General features: G+C 32.4%; 1 protein-coding gene across 2 annotated transcripts in view; it reads left to right on the top strand.

The window, feature by feature from the left end:
• The window catches only part of LOC107437414 (pre-piRNA 3'-exonuclease trimmer), a 54,349-nt gene extending 32,537 nt beyond the window's left edge, over window positions 1–21,812 (top strand). The window contains exons 21-23 of one of the 2 annotated variants that reach the window (XM_043043152.3): window positions 10,576–10,667; window positions 19,044–19,142; window positions 21,649–21,812. In XM_043043152.3, the coding sequence (XP_042899086.2) occupies window positions 10,576–10,667; window positions 19,044–19,142; window positions 21,649–21,724 (267 nt within the window). In that variant the 3' untranslated portion in view covers window positions 21,725–21,812. The remainder of the gene's footprint in view (window positions 1–10,575; window positions 10,668–19,043; window positions 19,143–21,648) is intronic. The other variant, XM_087156954.1, reaches the window with a different exon arrangement.
• The last annotated feature ends 55 nt before the right edge of the window (window positions 21,813–21,867 follow it).

Consider the following 21,867-nt stretch of genomic DNA (forward strand, 5'->3'; position numbering starts at 1 on the left):
TCGATTTTTATACGTTTTTTTTATTTTTTTCATTTTAAGGACATTTTAAAAATAAAATTATTTTAATGGCTTACGTAAGCATCGCTCATACCCTCCTCTCCCCTTGTCTGTAAGAATAAGCTAATTAGAACCTTGTTAAGTGCTTACCGTTAGTTTATTAAATAACCCCTTATCAGATGACCATCGCTTCCCCGCAGACCGTTCGCTTCCCAATAATGTGAACCGAGCTCGAATCCCAGCGATGGCTGGTCGATACGAATTCCGCACCCGGTTTGCACCGACCACAGTGCTGACGCAAAATATCCTCAGTGGTAGACGGATTATGCATTAGAGTTCTCTTGCAGTCAGGCTAATTCTTGGAGGTTTTCATGGTTTTTTTCTTTCCATGTAATGCTAATGCGGGGTTGTTTCATCAAAAAGTCCTCCACTGAGGCAAAATTTCTCCCAAAACTGGATCCTGGTCCTTTGTCTTCTGGATTGAGTTCAAAATTTCAAGGCTACGGAATTGAACATTGGTAGTCGTAAACTCGAAATTGTTTCGGCTGTTCAACGACGGTGATAAAATAAGAATAATATAAAATAGCCTATTGTGCTACTGCAGTGTGACGTAAAAAAAGAATTACTACTAGTAAAAAGCTTCATAGGGAAAAAAATTACATTTGGATTCGTAGCGAAATTGATAGCATACCTTTTGAAGGGAAATCTTCGAATGACCTATTATTTGTCATCTTTTGTAATGTATCTTAAACGTAATCTCATAGAATCTGATAACTATGTTCTTGTTATAACGGCATCACATTGGAAAGAAAAATAGTGTATAGACTGATTTAGAAATCATTAACTTTCTCTATCTTAGGAATAATTTATCCTTTAACCCCTTTCCTTCTCGCTCCTGTGAAAATGACGGGGTGAGTTTTCGCTCGCTATTTCTCTCTCCCGTGATATTGACGGGCTGGAGTGTTCAGTAGTAATGCACCAATAAGAATAAAACTAATTCATTTGTTTTGCCCGGAAAATATTTTATTTCTCATTTTACACACCATATAGCAGTACCAGGATATTTTTAGGGTAATTGTAAATAGTTAGTTTATTTGAAACTAGATACTTGCTCTAATCAAATACGTGTATTTGGCAATAGACACTTTTATGACCGTTTTCTTGAAAATTAACCGATCGTTAAGGGGTTAAAGAACAATCTTTGATTTATATAATTCTAAGTTAATAATTCTGCTTATACTGGTTTAGAAGTGATTGCGGTCAAACACAGAGCTCTAGTCGAGATTTGAGTTCTCTAGATTGGATCAAAGTGGTCGGAATTTCGATTGTTGAAAAATTCTGTTTGGCTTTAAAAATAACGATAAATTCTATATGTAGCTGACTGGAAACGATATAAACTTATATTGCCACGATTCATGGAGCTCCAGTAAAGATTGAGTGTTCTAGCTCCGCGTTTCCCACTTTTTTCGGTTACGGAACCCTAAATAATCTTCTTTGGACGAAGCTCCTACTTTGATGAAACAGTGCTGTAAGCTAGCAAACCTTTCTGATATCATCTTTTCATGACTGACAAAAAAAGTCTGCAGTTTATGTCTGAAGCAAAACCTATGAGAAAAACTCATTTTTCAAACGGACTAATTAATACTTTGGAAAATTTTTTTGGATTGGCATCTAAATCTGCCCCTTGAATCAACACCTCCTAGAATAAGGAAGGCCTCAGCACGGATCAATTTAGTAGTCCGATGTGACGAAGTTAACTGCGCAGTTGATGAAAAATAAGAAAGATGTCATTACGTTAGGGGTACTAAGCTGCGCAGTGGTTGAAAATACGAAATATGTTATTACTAGAGCCCGGATTTTGATGACCTAAAAAATCTCAACTAATGCCCTTAAAAAGTGCAAAAAATGCCCTTAAAAAGGGCAAAAAATGCCCTTAAAAATGCAAAAATTGCGCAAAAAATGCCTTAAATAAAGTAAAAATATTGAATTAAACAAATGTTTTGCTCTTTAAAATTATTATGAGTCATTTAAAAAATATAAAACAATGCAATACTTGTTCTACGTTCATTAAAGTTTGAAAAATATGTTTTATATCCTAAAATAACAAAAAAAGGAAAATATATTGACACCAAAATATTTTTATTTTGTATAGAAACTTTAATGGATATAGCAACTTCCATCTCATAATATTACTAAATATCAAAATTACATTGGATTATTAAATGTTTTTTGATAATTTGAAATGCAAACGAGCGTCTCTTGTCTGAAAGTAAATTTTCATTCCTGCAGAAGCTTCTTTCAACGTCTACTGATGTTATAGGTGTGTACTTGAAAAAGACGGTCTCACTTACTGACAATTCTTCTTCAATTTGAAAAGATTTTGCTTCACCTGTTAATATCCTATAGATTTTCTTCATTGTTTGGAAGCCAGTGTAATAATGAAAATTGATGAAAAATAATAAAAATTGGAAAAATTAACAAAAAACTTAAAAAAATGCATTAAAATGCAAAATACGCCCAAAAATTTAAAGAAAAATGCCCTATAAATCTAAAAAAATGCTCTAAAAGACAAAAAATGTCCAAAAATGCAAAAAATGCAAAAAAATGCAAATGTCATCAAAATCCGGGCCTTAGTTATTACGTTCGGACTACTAAAGGATATTTATGGTAACCCGTGCAGATGCCTACTCTTTTCTAGGAGGTGTTGCTTGAACCCGCTGTTCGAATTTTAGGACGCAAACTCTAATGGTTCTGGTGGGGAAAAAAGTTCTTCCTTTTATTATTATAGCTTTGATACCGATTAATGGTTTTACGGATAATGTCATTTCAAATTGGTTTGGTGAAGAGGTCAAGATTATTAAATGAGTTTACCATATTCGATGGGCGTCGCAGGTGTTCAGTTTTTTGATGGGATCGAAATTAAAATACATTAAATAAATTTCGCACGAACCAAAAAATATTTCTTAAATTTGATAAAAAAATCTGCAAAAAAGATTATTCTCTTTTTCGAGTTTGAATCGGTGACGATTCATGAAAATTTATTTTATTTGTCTGAAGAATTGAAGGGGTCTTTGAAAGATTACAAATTATTGAGGGGGCCATATATCCCCAGCAACGACGCCCATGCCATGATCATTAAACAAGAAAACACAAAGGACCTTGGATTTCTGTTCTTGTTTTCTCTCAATATTTGGAATTTAGAAAGGAAAAAAAAAGTTCTCTTACGTTTTTGCTAATTACACTTGCCGCTTACTTCGTTTAGGGGGAGAAAAATAAAGAAAAACCTGTTATGTATTCTGTAAGTTGCTAAATTGAAGTCTAGGATTTACTACCCTGAAAACAAAAATAAAACGCATCTTGGAACTGAGGATGAGGGGAGGGGAGTGAAACTCGGTTATTTTTATGTTGTCCTTGCTCCTTTGCTAATTTGGCGACATTCCCGCCTTGTTCTTTTAGGTACCCAAATTTTTTTTGCCACTCACTTTTTTAAACAGTTGAATCATACACGAGTTGATTTTTATAGGATTAAAAGGATTCTTGGAGTAACATTAGGGATTATTTTAATATGCTTTTAATGTTATTGTCACTTCTAACGATTTTTCCTCGTGTCACTCCAGAAAAGAACACTTGCTGACTCACCTCTATGCATTGTCTGATGTTCGTTGATTAATGCATTGTTCCATTTGATTTGGTTTAAAAGCATCAACGAGAAAAGATTGTGTTTGATTTCTAGACGTGATTTGGCAATGTGTCCATTCTCGCAGGGCCCGATTAACCTCTGAAAATAGGGGAAGCATAATAGGATTTTGGGGCCCCCCTAACTTGAGCAAAAGAAATTTTTGATATTTTTCGCCCATAAACAATAAATTTTAAAGAGACAAGAACCATGTGAAAACTATTAGAACCTTAGAAAGGAATACAGAGATCTTATGCAATCATGTTGGGCCCTTCTTTACGTGCTTTATAGTAACAAAAACATGTTAACGAAATTTAAATATTTTAATAAATTAAATTATAAAATTACTTGTTATACGAAAGGTTCTTTGCAAGATTAGTCTCTTATTTTACGCCAATTCGTTTACTAGCGGCAGAACAACACAAAATTCTAATTCAGCAGAAATTATTGTTACTGCACCAGAAAAATCATACCAAATAATTTTCAAACATGAAACAAAAATATTTTTCGTACTGATAGATATTTAAAAGTCTTGTGAGTTTAGTTCAACAATAAAAAGCAGAGTAAAATTAATTTGAGCCCACATGATAGAGAAAAAAGATTTTAAAAAAAATAAGAAAATTCATAGGTTTATTACCATTACATATGTTTTTTTCTCGCTGTTAAATTCGCAAAATCTTCAATAATAATATCTGCAAATTGTAACCTAATTGTAATATCTCTCTCTATTGCCCAAAAGGGCTAAACTACTTAATTTATTATTTGAAAGAGTTGATCTCCACCGATTTTTTATTCTTTTCAATACAGAAAATGAACGTTCACTAGTGCAGTTATAAGTCACTAGTGCATTTTCAAAAATAAGAAATTGGGCCCTTAATTTCAGTCGTTTGGGGGCCCCCCTAGAATTTTACAGGGGAAGCACTTGCTTCCTGTGCCTTTTCGGTAATCAGGCCCTGCATTCTCGTGTCCTTTTTGATAACATTTTTGCGCTCTTCTAGCCTTTTTATACTATATTGTGGTGCGTTACCAAAAATATATATTTGGACAACGTAGTTGTTTTGGCGAACTCCATTCTTTCTTTTTTGTTGCCATTTTTAAAAGCAAATTCCTTACTTTTCCGTTATTGAGTCTTATCCTCATGATTTTATATATAAATTCTGAACATTGTAAAAAAATGTATAGTCCAATATCGCGAAAATTTCTTCGTTTTTGACGAAACTGTTTCCTGGTATATGCTCCGAGCAAAAATTTCGCCACAGTGACGAAATAACTATCATCATTTCTTCAAGGAAACGAAATTCATTAGAAATAACGAAATATTTCGTAATTCTATCCCCCCCCCCAAAAAAAAGCGTAAATATAACCACGTAGTCCCTAATTTACTAACTTTTTTAATAATCACTTTATCGTGGGCACCATATTAGTGGATCAATATCACCCCAACAACAAAAAAAAAAGGACAGATGGAACAAGAAGCCTGTTTTGGACAAAATCCATTCCCGAAGCGGGATTCCAACTTTGTATCTTTCTGGTACGAGGCCAACTCCTTGACTATCATACAGGCCTGTCGGCCTATTTTTGATCATCTAGTCTTCATCCTAGTTTCGTCATTTTAGTTAACAATCTCCCACAATGCTCTACGATGAGGTTTCGAGTTTATGAAGCAATATCGTATTGGAGAGTTCGCGTTTCATGACAAATTACTTGATTTTGTGACGAAATGACGTCTCAAAATTAATGAAATACAGCTCAATTAATGAAATACATCTTGCTGAATCGACAAAAGTGAGTTTTATTTCTGGGAGCGAAGGAGTTAAATAAAAGATATCTTTGTAATCGGATTCGTAACCTTTTTTTAAAAAGTTTTTATTTTACTTATAAATTTAATAATTGATTTTTCTTATTTAAAATTACACCCCATTTTGATTTTCCACCAGCTTTCTGAACAAACACCTCCCGAATTACACCCTACTTTATGGGGAGGGGGTTTCATCGCTGATTTCCTTAAAGATATTTGTGTCTTCTCATATTGGTATTCCATTTTTGCCACAACGTAGCCTTCAGTACTAATGATATTTTAAAGTAAAGTGAATTTAAATTTGTATTGCTGGAATTCGTATTAACAGAGATTTCAAAACTTCTTCGCCACCGTAGCTACACTCTATAAAGCTAGATATAAAGCAAATAATGAACCGATGTTGTAAATCCGTGATGTGAAAATTCGTGATGGAATAAAATCGCAGCTTTAGAGGGTTGGGGATTTTTTTTTTAGCCATTCCCATCAGTCCCCAAAGGCAAGCTGTTGTCCATTTCCGTCTCATGACTGGACATGACTGGCTATCAGAGCATCTCCACCACTCCCTTAGTAATATTTCTGATCCAATGATTAGACATTGCCGCCGTTGATGGGCATCACTTTATGGCGAGTTTGAGACATCATTTTACTGGCGTGCTTATAGAACTTCTAAGGCAATAACTTCGGTAACTTTTTTTAAAGGTATTTTGCTTCTATTTTTATTATTGACCCGTGGTGGCTCAGGAGATAGAGCGTTCGCCCACCCATGAGGTGAACCAGGTTCAAAACCCAGCGATGGCTGGTCGATACAAATTCCGCATCCGGCTCGCGCTGACCACAGTGCTGACGTAAAATATCTTCTGTGGTAACCGTGTGACATTTTCTTGGGTTTCCTTTCCACTTAACGCAAATGCGGTTAGTTCCATTAAAAAGTCCACGAAGGCAAAATTTCTCCTAGCACTTGATCCAGGAGTTCCCTTATCATTTTTTATAATGGTATTTTCTTTCATTCTTCTATCAACGTTCTGATAAATATTAAATTAAAATATTTAAAAACCAGGAAGCTCCGTCCACTGCTCCTTTACCCCCAGATCCCTTCGGATTCATTCCATCTCATTGGATACCTTTTTATTTTCTTTCATTCTCGTTTGATTTTTTTTATTTGATTTTTACTTTTTTTCAGCGTTTTTATTATGTCGTTTTTCTTTAATGGTCACTTTTTTTCTAAATATACGACCATGTGAAAAAGTTAAATTAATATTTTTATCTTTCATTTAAAAATTAAGAACGATTTTTGTTTTGGCTTCTACCTAGCTTTTTCTTTTTCAAATAGACGTTTTTATTATGAAGTGGTAGTTAAGAGTGCTTCTATTCGACTTTTAATCTTCACTTTTTCTTCAAAATATGGTAATTGGAAAAACTGAATTGTTTTAGTTTTAAATTTTTCTTTTTTAAAATCAAGATTGATTTATATTTTTCTGTTTTGCTCTTGTGTATAACCTTTTTATTGGCGTTTTTATGACAGAGATGCATTTTAAGACTTTCTGATAGGCATTAACCTTTTAATGTTGTATGGATAATTTTTTTTCCGGAAAATATTATTTTTAACATTAAAGTATCTTTTTAAGAATTAAGAAGATTTTTTTTTCTTTTCTTTATTTTCAACTTTGCAACTAATTATCTTTATTGTCGTAATTATCTTAATTTATTATAACATTTCGATTAAATTTTTTTTTCCCTTTTCCCCATACCAATAATCTAGCTAAATTTTTTTTAAATTTTATTTTATAACCATTGTTGAACAGCCGACCCAATTTTTGGGTTTACGACTGCTAATGTTCAACTCCGTTGATTTGTAATTTTCAACCCAATCCAGAAGACAAGGGAACTCCTGTATAAAGTATTGGGAGAAATTTGCCTTCGTGGAGGACTTTTTGAAGGAGCTAACCCGCGTTTGCGTTACATGGAGCGGAAAACCACGATACTCCCACGGTTCGTCTGACGACAAGGGGACTGTAACCCATGATCCATCTACCAGTGAGGATATTTTACGTCAGCACTGTAGTCGGTGCAAGCCGGGTGCGGAATTCGTATCGACCAGCCATCGCAGGGATTCGAACCCGGTTCACCTCATTGGAAGGCGAACGTTCTATCCCCTGAGCCATCACGGCTTTAGCTATGTTTTGATTATTTTTCGATAATGGCAAAACAAAAGGGTGAAAAGTAATTGTGAATTTGTAAAGGAGGTAACTGCAAATAATATGACTTGAGATAATGAGAAAAAAATGTTATCAAAATGCTACTATGGAAAAGCAAGAAAGGGGAAACAACAGTTTCAGGTATCACACTGTAGCACTTTACTTATGTAAACACTGCACCTGTTGAAGTTAAAGTATTTACTTTGGTGGTTTATGAAAATGCAGAGTAAAAAATTATTTACTCTGTAGGAGAAAAGTACCCTAAAAGTGGCACCATAACCAGTTAAGAAGCATATTTCGGAAAAGTTAATATGAACCACAAATTTCAGACATCAAAAAAGTTTTTACTATATAAACAAAATGAGTTTTTGTCTATTTATGAAGACATTTGTAAATGGCCCAGCACAATTGAAAAGATATCTGATCCTACACTTATATCTTTTAATCAGTAGTCTAAGATTTAAATTCAATCTTTATTTCATTTCTAAATGACAAATTATTAATTATTACGCTTGTTAAAAATAATTTATAGTGTTCGTTTTAAGTTTTTTTTTTCCGAATGCTGATCATCACCAAGTTCTTATTATTTTTTAAATTAAAAAATTAAGTGATGTTATCGCGCAATCGCGAAAGAATATTTTGTAACCAGACATATTTTGATATTAAAAAATAAACTCTATTTATCAAACTGATATTTAATTATTCACTTTTTTTGTTGTTGTCTTTCCTGTAAAATGAGTCTTATTGAAGATTACCGAAGTTTCCGAACTCAGTGATTCAATTATATTTTTCCCGATGCGATTTTTCTTTTGTGATAGGTAAAGATTAATTTTTACAGCCGTAAAAATAAAATTACCTTTGCTTCTTTCTCATTTTTTTATCTGATTTTTCTATTATTTTTTGTTGTTATTGTCGTATGTCTGCTCTCAGCCACCTCAGCAAAGATGTTAGCCACAGCTTAATGGCAAACTACATATATTGCGGCACTGTGAAGATGTAAAAAGTAAAGATTGTTCTGTATGTTCAAACAGAAAAATTAAAGGCGAAAAACGCCAAACTAATTATTTTTGTGACACATTTTCTCGAAAACCAGGGCTTCATACTGGAGAATAGATTGAAAGATACCACACGATTAAGAACTATAAAATATTATTTTTACATAAAATTAAAACATTATTGTGTTACATATATCTGAAGTTTAAAAAAGAATTAAGACATTTTATTTTTGCTTCATAATCTTGCATATTATGTTCGTTCAACGAAAATTAATTCCGACCAGCATGACACCCATGTATAAACTTAATACGACTGCGAAGGGTTAAAAGAATCTTATTCAATTTTCGCCTACATACATATCAAATATTTCTTCAATAATTTTATTGAAAATATCGTTGAATAACTAAAATAATAATTTAAATATTTTAATATTATCATTGTTTTGTGTTTTATCAGATAAAAAAAATTTTCGAATTGAATCTTTCGCCATAATAAAACATTTTAAGTAAGATTTGAGCATTTTAAGGAAGATTTAAATTTTTAAAAGCTGACTTGTCGTTCTGTTATGAAAAACATTTAAAAATCTCCGTTATTATGAAAACTTTTGTTCTTGAAAAGTTTGTGCGATTTTTATCCTACATTTGAAGAATTTTGCGAAACAGATGAATAAAATTTTTCGAGTGATTTTGCTTGCCACTAACGATAATTATTATGATTCAAGATATTTTGTTTCTTCATCCATCGAAGAGATGGCGCTCTTGTCTCTTTCGCGCCATTTTCATTTATTACTCTTTAGATTTAGAAATAACTTTGGAATGTTGTTTTTAATTATCGTTTTCGTTTGATACAAATTTATTCAAGCATATTTACTTTGCATTACGATGTCACATAATATTTTATTAATTTAAAAAACAAACTAAAAAATGGAATTTGAATGTTCTAAAACAGCTTGAGGAAATTTAAATTTAAGGGCGATATAAACATAAGTAAAAGGTATGATTATATATTTCAATTCATCAATATAATATATTTAAAATTATTCAATGTAATCTATTGTAAATTTGGAGACTTTGTCGCAATTTTTAAGACAATTTACTGCTTTTTCCTGAGAATTTCTGAATTCAATTACTCAGATGCGGGTTTCAAAGTTTAGGGTCATATTATTTGAAATTTTAATCAGTAATCAGTTGATTTTATTTCTGTTATACTTAAGATTTATTTTCCAGTTGATTAGCGAAGGCAGTTAATGACCTTAAAAGTTGTGAAAATTCTCACTTTCTTGCTAATTTAAAAAAAAAATTTAAGCTCACGTTAAATGTACTCCACACAAATGTTTTTTTGTTTTTTTTTGGTTACTACTCATTAATACACATTCACAGAAATATACACTTTTGTGATTTACTGTAGGCATAAGTAGATTTTGACTGTCAAAATTTAAGAAAATAGCCTTATTTCGAAGATTTTTGTATGACCTTTGACCTTCGATGCACATGCAAACTAAAAGTATTTATCTCTGAATAGTAAGTGTAGAAATAGTAGAACATAAAATGATGGTCAGTGCTGTGGTTCTCTCATTTCACGTAAAGTAGTAAATAGACTTGTTTTTCTTGAAATTCCACCAGTGGATTGTCAGTTTTCACCACCCCTTTCTTTCAAAAAAATTCTTTTTGTAATCAAGAAAAAAACGTCGAACAATTTTACATGAACATATAATGAAAATTTCGACAAAATCAAAAATGTCAAGCTCCCGAACCTTGCCTAATTTGCCTGTTTCTTGAAATAAAAAAAGAAAAGAAAACTGGCTCGTATACTATTTTAATCTATCATTTAAAAATTTCAAAGTTTTTAAGCGACCGCTGTTTTCCATTCCGCTTCTTTTTCTGTTATAATTTATTTTTCAAAATATTTTATAGCTATCCAGACTGTTTGATAAGTATGGACTGATAGAATTCAAGCTGAACCAAAATAAAAAAGAAGCAATTCTAGCCATTGGAAATTTGCGGAGGTAAGTAAAAAAATATAAATTTTTCAGCGAAATATAAACGCGTGCTTATTTATTAACATGACTGTATTTGTAATTAGTAAAATAAATAAAAAATAAACTTCCAACCTATCTTGTTACATGCCCTCTTTTTCACTATTGGTAGAACTTTATTTCGTAACTAGTTTAAAAATATAAAGCACAAAAGCATTTAAATCTACCAATACTTTCACAGTTCCCCCTCAACAAATTAATCCTTTTAGTGTAAGAAAAAATTCTTCAACTGACAGAAAAAAAGTATTAGTACAGCAAACTAGAGTGTTATTAGGCACTCTTTTGTTTAAAAGAATGCATGTGATTGTCTTCACGAATTCATCAATACACAGAGTAGCGTTGAAGGCAAAACACTGGTCACTTTCAACTTCTAATCTGTTTTTTTTTCCTGCAGTTTCAATTTCTCATTTGTAAATTTGAGAAGCTTTACTCATTAAGTTGAAGCAAATATCAAACGATAACTATTTCGGACACTTATGAATAAAACTAGCACAATGAAAACCAAAATTCAGCGATTTATTTCAATTCAAATATGTGCTTTAATTTAGGCCATTCTTCAGTGCGAAAAATTCATCTTATAAAATATCATCATCTTATAAATATCATCATCAAATTAATCTTTTTTCATATGGAGAGAACCTACCCTGCAATAGCCGCGAAATAGAACATTATGACAGAGCAGGTTTAATGGGCTGGGCAGGCATCATGTTGGATTTCCGCACACCTCTCCATGTCTTTGAAAGAGGCTCTGCGACTGGTGTGAGGTATAGGGAGAAGATCTTGGAGCCATATGTTTGCTTTTTCAGGGGCCACGAGTTCATTTTAATGGACGATAACACGAGGCCACATGGAGCTCTTCTGGTCGATGAATTTCTAGAGAGTGAGGATATTAGCAAGATGGATTGGCCAGTCAGGTCTCTAGACCTCAACCCTATAAAGCATGCCTGGAACGCCCTTTGGAGGGTAATTGCCCCCGCCCAGCGGGTACCCCCCCTCCCACTGTCAATTTCATATGTATAGAATATTCTTTCAAGTCAATGGGCCATCGGACATTAATTGTTATATTAAAAAAAGATTCTTTTCAAAGTTTCAAGTATTTATGCAGCTGGTAACATGGTAAACAATAGTTTTGAAAATATGTTGAATACAGTAGTCATGAAATTAAGAAAAATCGGTTGAATTTTGTGATAAAAATTATTAACGAGGTTTGTTCAATACATTGGTTATTTTCATTTAAAAAAACAGTCAAAAAACATAATTTTTGTAACTGGGCGGGGCTACCCGACACATTTTGAAAAGAGCTGAAAAACATGTTTTTTTAAATTTCTATTTTTTTTAAGTTAAACTATTCTTTTTTTGGTTTATTATTTTTGCATTATTAAATTAGATGATAAAACAATAGATACATACAAAAATATTGATTATTACTCAATATTATACAGAAATATAAGCAATAATCCTTAAGTGGGCGGGGCTACCCGACTCTCCCCTATATTGTATTTCATAAACTAAATAATATTTTTAGCGATTTTTTTTTTCTAGCAATGATAAACGAGAGACAATCAGTGAGCGTAGCCTCCTTGTAAGTTTAAAACAATTAAGTTGGGTTTTTACTTTCCTCAGAGGAAGAGCTTCAAGAAATGGTCTTGATTGTTCCAATTTCATGTAGTCAGTTGTTCTAAAATTTAAATTAATGATATTCGTTTTTGAGTGAAAGTGGAATTTTTTCTTTCCCAGATATGGCGCCTGACAAGCGACGTGCTAAATGCCTGAAATCATTTGAGCGGTGAATATTTCTTATGCCAGCAACAACCCCTTGGCGGCAATCAGAGAACACACATGCTCCATTCGGTGGTCTAAATATATGACATTCGCACTTTGCAGTACAATGGAAAAGAGATAAATGTTTTTGGAATTCGTTCCCCTTATTTTTAGGTACTACGCCATATCCCCGCCATGACTGTTTTCTCCAGACATTTCTCCCCAGTTAGAGTCATTAAATTTTGAGGTATTCTTTTAACTTCCAATGACATCTCTACATTATGTTTCGTAATGGTTTTGATGAGAATTGTCAAATCTTTTGCCACCCTCGCCAACTGGCATCTTTTGAGTTGTGCAAAACTTTTTTTGGTAAAATAGGTAAATGAATGTTGATATTTTTATCACTTCTTGAAAACATTATTTTGGCGCATTTTTTTTTTATTGCTGCTTTATTTTTATTTTACCGTTTTACAAAACTAGTTTTTTGTTTTGTTAGAAAAGCATCACTACGAATATCGAACTTGTCGACTAAAATTATAGTACTTTTCGGATTTATTCTTTTGGTTCTTTTTTTGTTACTGCTATGTTTTTATTTTACTCTTTTACAAAACCAATTTTTTTTTCTTTTGTGGGAAAAGCAACACTACGAATATCGAACTTGTCGAGTACGTTCTTAAGGTTCTTGTTCTGCTAGTGCTTCATTTTTATTTTACTGTTTTATAAAACCATAGTATCTTCGTTGAGGGAAATGCAACTCTAAATTTATTGTAATTTTCGGATTTATTCTTTTGGTTCTTTTTCTATTACTGCTTTATTTTAATTTTACAGTTAACAAAAATATATCACGATTACAATAAAATGGATAAACAAATACTAAATCTAAGTTCAGTAATAGATGTAGATGAGAAAGAATTATATTTTAACAAATTTAATGTGCGATACAGCGTTGTATTTAATTAACTTCACGTTAATTAACATTCTAATTTATGTGGAGAATCTTAGCTCGACTCTGTATTGTTTAATAACAATCAGCTGGTACTGTGTTCATAGGTCACGTTTTTGGTATCAGTGATCGTTTTCTTCTCCAGTTGCAAGTATCCAACTGTCGAACTTTTCGGAACTTTCCTTTGGTTCTTTTTTTTTATTATTATTACTGTTTTATTTTTATTTCACTGTTTTTCTGAACCATAATTTTTTGTTCTGTTAAATTCAACTCTACAGTTGTCGATTTTATCGGATTTTGCTTTATTTTTATTCTACTGTTTTACAAAACCATAATTTCTTTGGTGAATGAAATGCAGCACTAAAATTGTCGAACTTTTGGATTTATCTTTTTGGCTCTTTTTTTATTCCTGCTTTATTTTTATTTTACTGTTTTACAAAACCGAAATTTCTTTGGTGAGGGAAATGCAACACTACAATTGTGGAACTTTCGGATTTTTCTTTTTGGTTCTTTTTTTATTCCTGCTTTATTTTTATTCTACTGTTTTACAAAACCATAACTTCTTTGGTGAGGGAAATGCAACACTACAATTGTCAAACTTTCGGATTTATCTTTTTGGTTCTTTTTTTATTCCTGCTTTATTTTTATTCTACTGTTTTACAAAACCATAATTTCTTTGGTGAGGGAAATGCAACACTACAATTGTCGAACTTTCGGATTTATCTTTTTGGTTCTTTTTTTATTCCTGCTTTATTTTTTATTTTACTGTTTTACAAAACCAGAATTTCTTTGGTGAGGGAAATGCAACACTACAATTGTGGAGCTTTCGGATTTATCTTTTTGGTTCTTTTTTTATTCCTACTTTACTTTTATTCTACTGTTTTACAAAACCTGAATTTCTTTGGTGAGTGATATGCAACACTACAATTGTCGAACTTTCGGATTTATCTTTTTAGTTCTTTTTTTATTCCTGCTTTATATTTATTCTACTGTTTTAAAAAATTCCTGCTTTATTTTTATTTTACTGTTTTACAAAACCGGAATTTCATTGGTGAGGGAAATGCAACACTACAATTGTCGAACTTTCGGATTTATCTTTTTGGTTCTTTTTTTATTCCTGCTTTATTTTTATTTTACTGCTTTACAAAACCAGAATTTCTTTCCTGCAAAACCATGCATTACAAACCAAAATTTTTGTTACTTTGTCAAAATTTACAAGTTATTACTTGTTGGTTACATTCTTTTCGTGATGTGATTCGGATAGCTTTAGTCCCCTTCTTTCATATTGTTCAGCACCTACTATTATATAAATCCTTGTTCTTCGCGCAGAAGAAAAAATCAATAAATCAATATTGAACAACACTAAAAAACCATGCACAAAACTGAAAAGTATATAGAGACAATATTAATAAAGCTAAAATAATTTTATTTATTATTATTATTTTTCACCCTTCCCGGTGATGTTACGTTATTAACCTTTTTCTTACGGCTGGTACAACTGATGGTCCAGAATAGCAAGTGCTATCAGACGCTGTAGGCAAAATTAAGCAAAGCTCGTTTTTAGTAGTTCATTCCATTAAAATAAAGAATCATTTGGGATGATGCTGTCGCTCGAGGCCAATTTATGGATTCTAACTGGTACTTATCCCTTACGAAGCTCCGTAAATACTTCTTTCCACAGTATCTATATTAAAACTGCAAAGTATTGATACGTTTTTAATAGCTACCAAGTATACTATAATTGTACCTATATTTGTATCTTCGGCACTTATTAAAAATTACCAAATAACCCTATTACCATAATACCAAAAGTGCCTATTACCGAATTTAATGAACCAATTTAGACGTCAAAAGTGGTATGGCTGTTTTTTACATTTCTCCTAGAACGAATCAGTATATTTTTATTTCATTAATTTTGCATTTTGGTACTGAGTTATAGTTTATTTTATAGTTTTTATTTTATTATTTTTTTCGTTTTAATTGATAGTGATTGTTAAACTTAATTGAGCACAATTAGCGCCAACAATTGTTTGGCGACATTATATGCCTCTCTTAAAAAAATTAGTACCGTTTCCCCATTAATTTTGTTTTTTACTACACAGATATTAAATTAAGCAAAATACTTTTTTAATAGTTCATCCCATCAGGATAGAGATTAACTGTAGTCGGCATCGCTTGGCATGATGCTATTTCTCGCGACCAACTCAAAAAAAAAACAAAATTTACCAATTTTGAGTAATTTTCTCCGGTTCAGGCCTTTGTACTTTATCAATAATAAAACTGCTTACTCATCGGTATTAAAACTGCTTAGTATTGGTGCAGTTTAAATAAATAAGTTCCTTAAGTGTAGATATTCCTGTTTATAAGATCAGCTACTTTATAAAATCAATTGTTCTCAAAGCGAACGTAATTTTAATATGCGGCTAGCACTGTACAGATTATGATGCTGTTGATCACACATTCATTTATTTTACCCATTACTCAATTTAGCACTTATACTTTGTTAACTTCCATTTTAAACCCTTAAGTTTATCTCTCTATGCGAGTTGTATGCTAATTCTTTCTTGCTTTTTTTTTAAAGATTGCTTATTAAATTTTAAAAGATTGCAACTCCCAGTCAATTGATTCTTATGCTCCTGTGATAAAAAATAAGAATTGAAATGAAAAGTATCTAAGTAATTTTGTGGTTGATTTCTACATTAATGATTCCAGCATCTCCGCCCAGATAATTTTAGTTATCGATGGTAATATTGTAATAGGTTTCACAAAATCATTATTATCTTTTTAAATTCATATCTCATTAACGTCTTTGTTATCGATTCGTTGAGGGCACCCAAGAAGTTCTGCGTAACAGGATTTGTAAGTTTGCCTATAGTTACAATATGTTTGACATAATTCCATGATTCTATCTCTCATTGTCTCCTTTTTTTTTACCTGAAACTAAAAGTTCTTTAGTTGCCAAAAGCAATTTATTTTCCCCTTTCTTTTTCCTCGATTTCAAAGTCGAATGGACCCTTTGTTTATCTAGGGCTCTGGAGAAAAGACCTTGAAAAATTCGAGCAAAACTTTACACACTAACCCTGATTCGGCGGCAATAACAAAATGCTGACTTAGGGAAGGCGTGCCAAAGACTGGTCCATAAAATAACACGAAATTGCTGTGTTGTTGAGAGGAAGTTCTTAGAAGAAATCGTTTTGCCTAACAACGGAAAATGGAATAAGGGGGAAAAAAAGATGGTGGAAAGCTCTGGGAGATCCAGTACCTTTTTTTAATTTGTCTTCTGGAACTGTTTCAGCCATTGGGAACCTATACGTAGCTTCAATTCACCACCGTACATGTAAGAGTCGATTCTCTTGGCAAGGAAAGCATTTCTATTTGGCGAGCTATTTTTTGCCTTGTCGTCTTTTATTACCTGTTTCGCAGTCGTGATCACCATCACATCACCAAGTGAATCCTTCTTTTATTATTGACTTTTGTCACTTTTTTTAGCGAGTTGGTCTCTTTTGTCATCGATTTGACATCGACTTCTTATTGTATCACACGCAAGTAAGACTGTTTGGGGAAGAAAAAAAGTGAAGGCCCATCATAGTTTTTTTTTTTTTACTGTTCAAGTTTGGCAAGATTTTATTATTCTAATATGACGTACAGAGAGCAAAATAAAATTTGGAACTCTTTAATAACTTTTCAATCTAGTGATCGGATTGTCTCGTACAAATGTCCAACCTTGATGGCGTGGCTTGATTTAAAAATTCGGGGGCCCTAGGCCAATACCTCGTAGAAAAGAGAAGGCCTTAGCACGGGTTACCATAAACAAGAAATTTGATCCTTTAGTAGTCCAAACGTGATGACATCTTTCGTATTTTCCACCACTGCGCAACTTAGTAGCCCAAACGTTGTGACATCTTTCTTCTTTTTCATCGACTGCGCAGTTTATGTTCGTCACGTCGGACTACTAAATTGATCCATGCTTAGGCCTTCGTTCTTCTAGGAGGTGTGGCCTGGGCGCAGAATTGCTGGGGTTTCATTGGTCTTTAAATTTCCATGTTATTCATTAGAAAATTCCTTTAAACTTTTTAAAACATAAGTAAATTATGATATATTACTAAATTGGTACTTATATTTATTTCAATCTTTGACTGACAATTCTTATAAAAAACACACATGCAAAAAATATTTAAGCATTTCTGGGGCCTCCAGACAAGTAGGAGCTTTAGCCTTAGTCCTTATGATGAATCAGGCAGTGCTTGATAGTATAAGGAATTAATATTGAAAACGCTATGTGCCAACTACGTCGCAGGTTGCGAAATTAGATATAAAAACGCACTTTCTCTGGGAAACAAAAACATACACACTTTTGTTCAATGAGCTCGGATTCGAGATACTCAAAATATGTGGGAGAGTCACCGCAATATGCAAAATATGGTCGCAATAATTAAAATCAGGAATCCAGTCCGAAGTGTGAGTGCCTTCAATGCTCATTTTAATTTATCTGTATTTTGCTGCGGTTTAGAACTACGTAGAAAATAATTATAGCATAAATAATAATCACATCTAAGAATTATTTAGAGCCGCATTGTCTCAGTAATTAAGACACTGAACTGTCATTTTAATTTATTTTATAACCGGTATTGAACAGTCAACCCAATTCTACGTTTACAACTTTCAATGTTCAATTCCGTAGCCCTGGAATTTTGAACCCAATCCAGAAGGCAAGGGAATTCCTGGATCAAGCGTTGGGACAAACTGACCTTTGCGGAGGACATTTGATGGAACTATACCTTATTTGCATTACATGAAGAGGTAAACCACAAAAACCTCCCACTATTAGCCGGACAGCAAGGATATTCTAACCCATACTGCGTCTACCATTGAGGATTTTTATGTCAGCACTATGGTCGGTGTGAGCTGGGTGCTGAATCCCAGCCAATGCTGGGATTGAACCTGGGTCACCTTGGGAGGTCAGCGCTCCATCCTATGAGCCACCGCTGCTCACTGAACTGTCATTTTGAAGGACTGAGGTTCGATTCCCAGTGGCGAATCGAAGCCCACCCAGCTCCAGATTGATGGGTATGGGGTTTATCTGAGGCGATGCTAACCACTTTGCCTCAAGTATGCCGTTGGTCACAAAATCGTGCAGCGTGTAACTATAAACTATCGTGTAACTATAAATTATTTATTATAATGCTAAACATAATATTTTTTACTTATTTTGATCTTAAATTAATACAAAATAATGAGAAGAGTATAAAAAATATGTTTAATAAAAATTCCTTGTCAAAGAGTTAAGAAGGAAGCGCGAAATAAAGTAATTTTGCAGAATATTGTAAAATATTCAAAATGATTCCATATTTATTGAATAATAATATGAGTGCATTTTAGACGAAAAAAGCAGTGGTTAGGTGGCGACTGAGACTTAGTTTCTTAATCGCCATTTGTTATCACCCTGCAGCCGTTAGCAACCGCTAATTTTGTCCTACATACTGAGCATAGAAAATTCAAAATTGTTCCTTATTATTATTCTTTCTGTCTGATTTATATCGATTTTTTTGATGAAATCAATTCATTTTCGAATAATTTGTTTGTTTTTAGCTGTGCATTTATTATTTTATGGTTAATTCACTCATGATTTCTTTTATTTCCAGTTTTAGAGAGATTTTAAAGGATTTTTCTAAGGATCCGGAATTTGATGTCTCGAAATACAATGTACTGAGGCATTCTCCAGTAGTAAACACTGCTATTTGGTCAGTTCCAATTTCCTCTTATTTTTCCATTGAAATTAAGTTCTTAATTAAGTTAATTGTTTTTAATTAAAACTGTAATTTTTGTGACCTAAAATTTAATATTTTAAACTGGTTAGTTAAATAAATAAATACACACACACGCACACACACAAATATATATACTCAAGTCAAAATTCTTCATGATCCCATCAAAACATTTGATGGTTTCAGTGCGATTCATGATGACCCGACATCATTTGATGGTCACCATCATCCAATATTTTCCATTATGCTTTCATGGTTTTTAATGTAAAAGCAAACTCCCTTCATTCCATGATGGAAAATGCTATTTTAATACTATGATGATTAACCATCATTTGAAGTTTGATTCTCATGGACCAACAATCCATGATGGCTCCAATTATACATTTCCATGATTGGTTTTTGGGGAATTCTTGTTGATTTGCTGGAAAATACCATCAAAATAATTTGGTTTCTTTTCTATGTTGGCCCATCATAAATCAGTCCGAATTCCTACATTGTGATGATGGTTGTGCATGATCATTCCAACATTTGATTTCTCTGAAACTGTGGTGGAAATTTCTGATGATTTAACATGAACAAACATCAAAACAAGTTGCTATTCTTATGTTGGACCATCATAAATCGATCCAAACTCCTACATTGGGGTGATGGTTATTTATGTTGGTTACCGTCAAAAATATAATGCTTCATGATGGAATTATTGATGGTTACCATCAAGATTATGTTGGTCCATCAATGGCAAACCATCAAAAATTTTGACTTGGGTATCTATATATATTGTTAATGATAGATACCAAGTATTTATTATGAATTATATTTTTTAAGATTGTTCAACATAGGTTTGAAAGTTACTGCCTCTCCTAAAAAATGCCTACCTATCATCACAAGTATTCCGAATTCCGATGTGAAAGTAATTCTGACCCCTGTTATTGATATAGTGAAGAACTTGGAAACTAAGTATGTTTAAGGATCTGCGACTCCCAAGAAACATTTTAAGATTCTAACCTGTGCTGAAACTGATCTAGAAGAAATTTCGAATAATTTAATTGAAGCTGGGTTTAAAACCATGAAAATCATCCAGTTTGAAAGTAAACAGGTTCTCCTGCTTTTTCTTGTGCTATTACCGGATGGGATCGATTGTACAACAACCAATTTTGGATTTGCTTTTTTTACAATGAATACCCAATTCCTGTTGAGAGATTTAGAAATTAGATGTTTTAAATGTTAAGCATACGTTCGATATAAATGCAATGGTTTAACAAGATGTATTAATTGTGAAGAGCATTATTCCTCTGTCAATGTCAAAAAGATAGGTCCTCACCTCCAAAGTATGCTAATTGTAACGTAAACCTTACTTCTAATTTCTTGGGGTTCCCCATTCACCCCAAGAAAACTATCATCAGAAAGTGATAAAAGATTCATTCAAGCACTACTACTTAACTTATGCACTGAGAGTTAGTTTCGGGAACTTGAAAACTTTTAACACATGATGAAGTCAAAACCTTTTTTTTCCTTCACAAATTTCTCATTTTTGTTAGTGGTAGTGTTTAGGTAGTGTTTTTTTTAGTGTAGTGTGTTTTTTCATGACCTTTAATATATAACTGTTAAAATAGATGAATTATTCTTCGCGCCAATATGGTGAGATATCTGCTATTTCCTATATTCCAATGCTATTGAAAAACTTAACATTATAATCATTTCAACATTTTAAAATATATTTAGTTATGCTTACAAAGCTATTCATTACAACGAGAGGTTTATGTTAACTTTTTATGTTTTTCACAATTCTGTGAAATTTTAATAGATAATATGATTGCATAAAAAATTTCCTGAAAAAAAAATTAACTTATGAAGGGGATTGAATAGCATTTAATAACACTTCTAGACACACTGAACTAATTTCAATGGCCATCACAGAAGATAAAATCGTGGCCATGTTAAAATAAGTTTTGTTCCCTTTTATAATGTGGGATGAATTTATTTCTTGATGATAGTGGTCAACTTGACAGGTTTTCCTGTATTATACTGTGTTTGATCGAACTTAAATAGATTTCATCTAGTAAAATAACAAAGCAAAAAGTATGTAAGTAATAATAATGTGCAATAAACGTGAAGCTTCGAATGCAAATCAGAAGTATCTATATATCGCTCATATGGTGAAACAATGACGTAACTGATAATTAGAGTAATTATCAGTTACGTCATTGTTTCACCTAATGAGCGATATGTCGTAATTTCTCGGAAAAAATCTAGCTCTTAATAAATACTGCCAGCATTTTGCAATGTGTCTGGCTAATTGATAATGTCTTCAGCATTTTCTAATATGTGTGATATATTTTAGGCTTATTTCACTCTGCTAATATGTGGTTAGACTTATTAGGAAATGTGCGAAGAATGAATCAAATGGAGTTAACTTTTTAACGAAACTTTAAAAACTAAGGTTGAAGCATTTTTGCGCTAATGTTATTATTTCTTTTTTCAGGTTAACATCTTTAGGAGTTTGTACAATAGCTGCTTTTTATTGTGCGAAATTTTATACTGCATCTCGTTGTTCTTAAAGATGCATATGCTATGAGAAATTTCTACAATGCATTTTTTACTTTTGAATGAATGAATGAAATAAAAATATTTATTCTTTTTAAAAAAGTGTCTGCTTTACTTGCTTATTCATGAATAAATGCATAAAAATATGTGATTTAGT

The sequence above is a fragment of the Parasteatoda tepidariorum genome, chromosome 2, assembly GCF_982258835.1.
Source record: "Parasteatoda tepidariorum strain Cologne lab strain chromosome 2, Ptep-v5.0, whole genome shotgun sequence".
Classification (NCBI taxonomy): Eukaryota; Metazoa; Arthropoda; class Arachnida; order Araneae; family Theridiidae; genus Parasteatoda; species Parasteatoda tepidariorum.